Genomic DNA, 506 nt, shown 5'->3' on the forward strand with positions numbered 1-506 from the left:
TCCGGGCCCCGCCGGCAGCGCCTGGTCTCGGTGGGATCCGGGAAAAACGGCGAGGGGAAACGCTGAGACGCGCCCCGTGGAACCGGCCGGCAGCTCCCCGGGCTGGGCCGTTCCGGTCCCTGCGTGACGGGGGGAGAACGAATGGAAAGTGTAAGTGTGCGGCTCTAACGCGCGGACGGTTTGTCTTTCTCCGACCGCGCAGGGGCTGGGTTCTGCTCCGGAGGTTGCCATGTATCCCAGGATTAGGAACCTTGCACTTTATGCCTTCTCCATCACGCTGCTGGTGTGTTTTTTTTATGTGAAGAAAGAGGCAAAGTTGGCGGCAGCGTCAGCAGACCAGAAAGTGGACGTAGCAAATCACAAACCGAAGTCTTTGGTTCTGGACAATGCTGAACCCAGCAAGTGTTTGCCAAACTTGACCCTTGCCAATTCTTCTCTCACCCTCCCGGAGCTTCACCGCGTCTTCTTAACGTACAAACACTGCCGGAACTTCTCGGTCCTGCTGA

At 58.3% G+C, this 506-nt stretch overlaps 1 protein-coding gene across 1 annotated transcript in view; it reads left to right on the forward strand.

The window, feature by feature from the left end:
• Positions 1-229: 229 nt before the first annotated feature.
• LOC104465749 (UDP-GlcNAc:betaGal beta-1,3-N-acetylglucosaminyltransferase 4-like) overlaps positions 230-506 on the forward strand; it is a 1,141-nt gene continuing 864 nt past the window's right edge. Inside the window, 1 exon segment of the mRNA XM_010078920.1 lies at positions 230-505. Coding sequence (XP_010077222.1) covers positions 230-505 — 276 coding nt within the window.

Source organism: Pterocles gutturalis, unplaced genomic scaffold (assembly GCF_000699245.1).
Source record: "Pterocles gutturalis isolate BGI_N339 unplaced genomic scaffold, ASM69924v1 scaffold23918, whole genome shotgun sequence".
NCBI classification, from domain to species: domain Eukaryota; kingdom Metazoa; phylum Chordata; class Aves; order Pterocliformes; family Pteroclidae; genus Pterocles; species Pterocles gutturalis.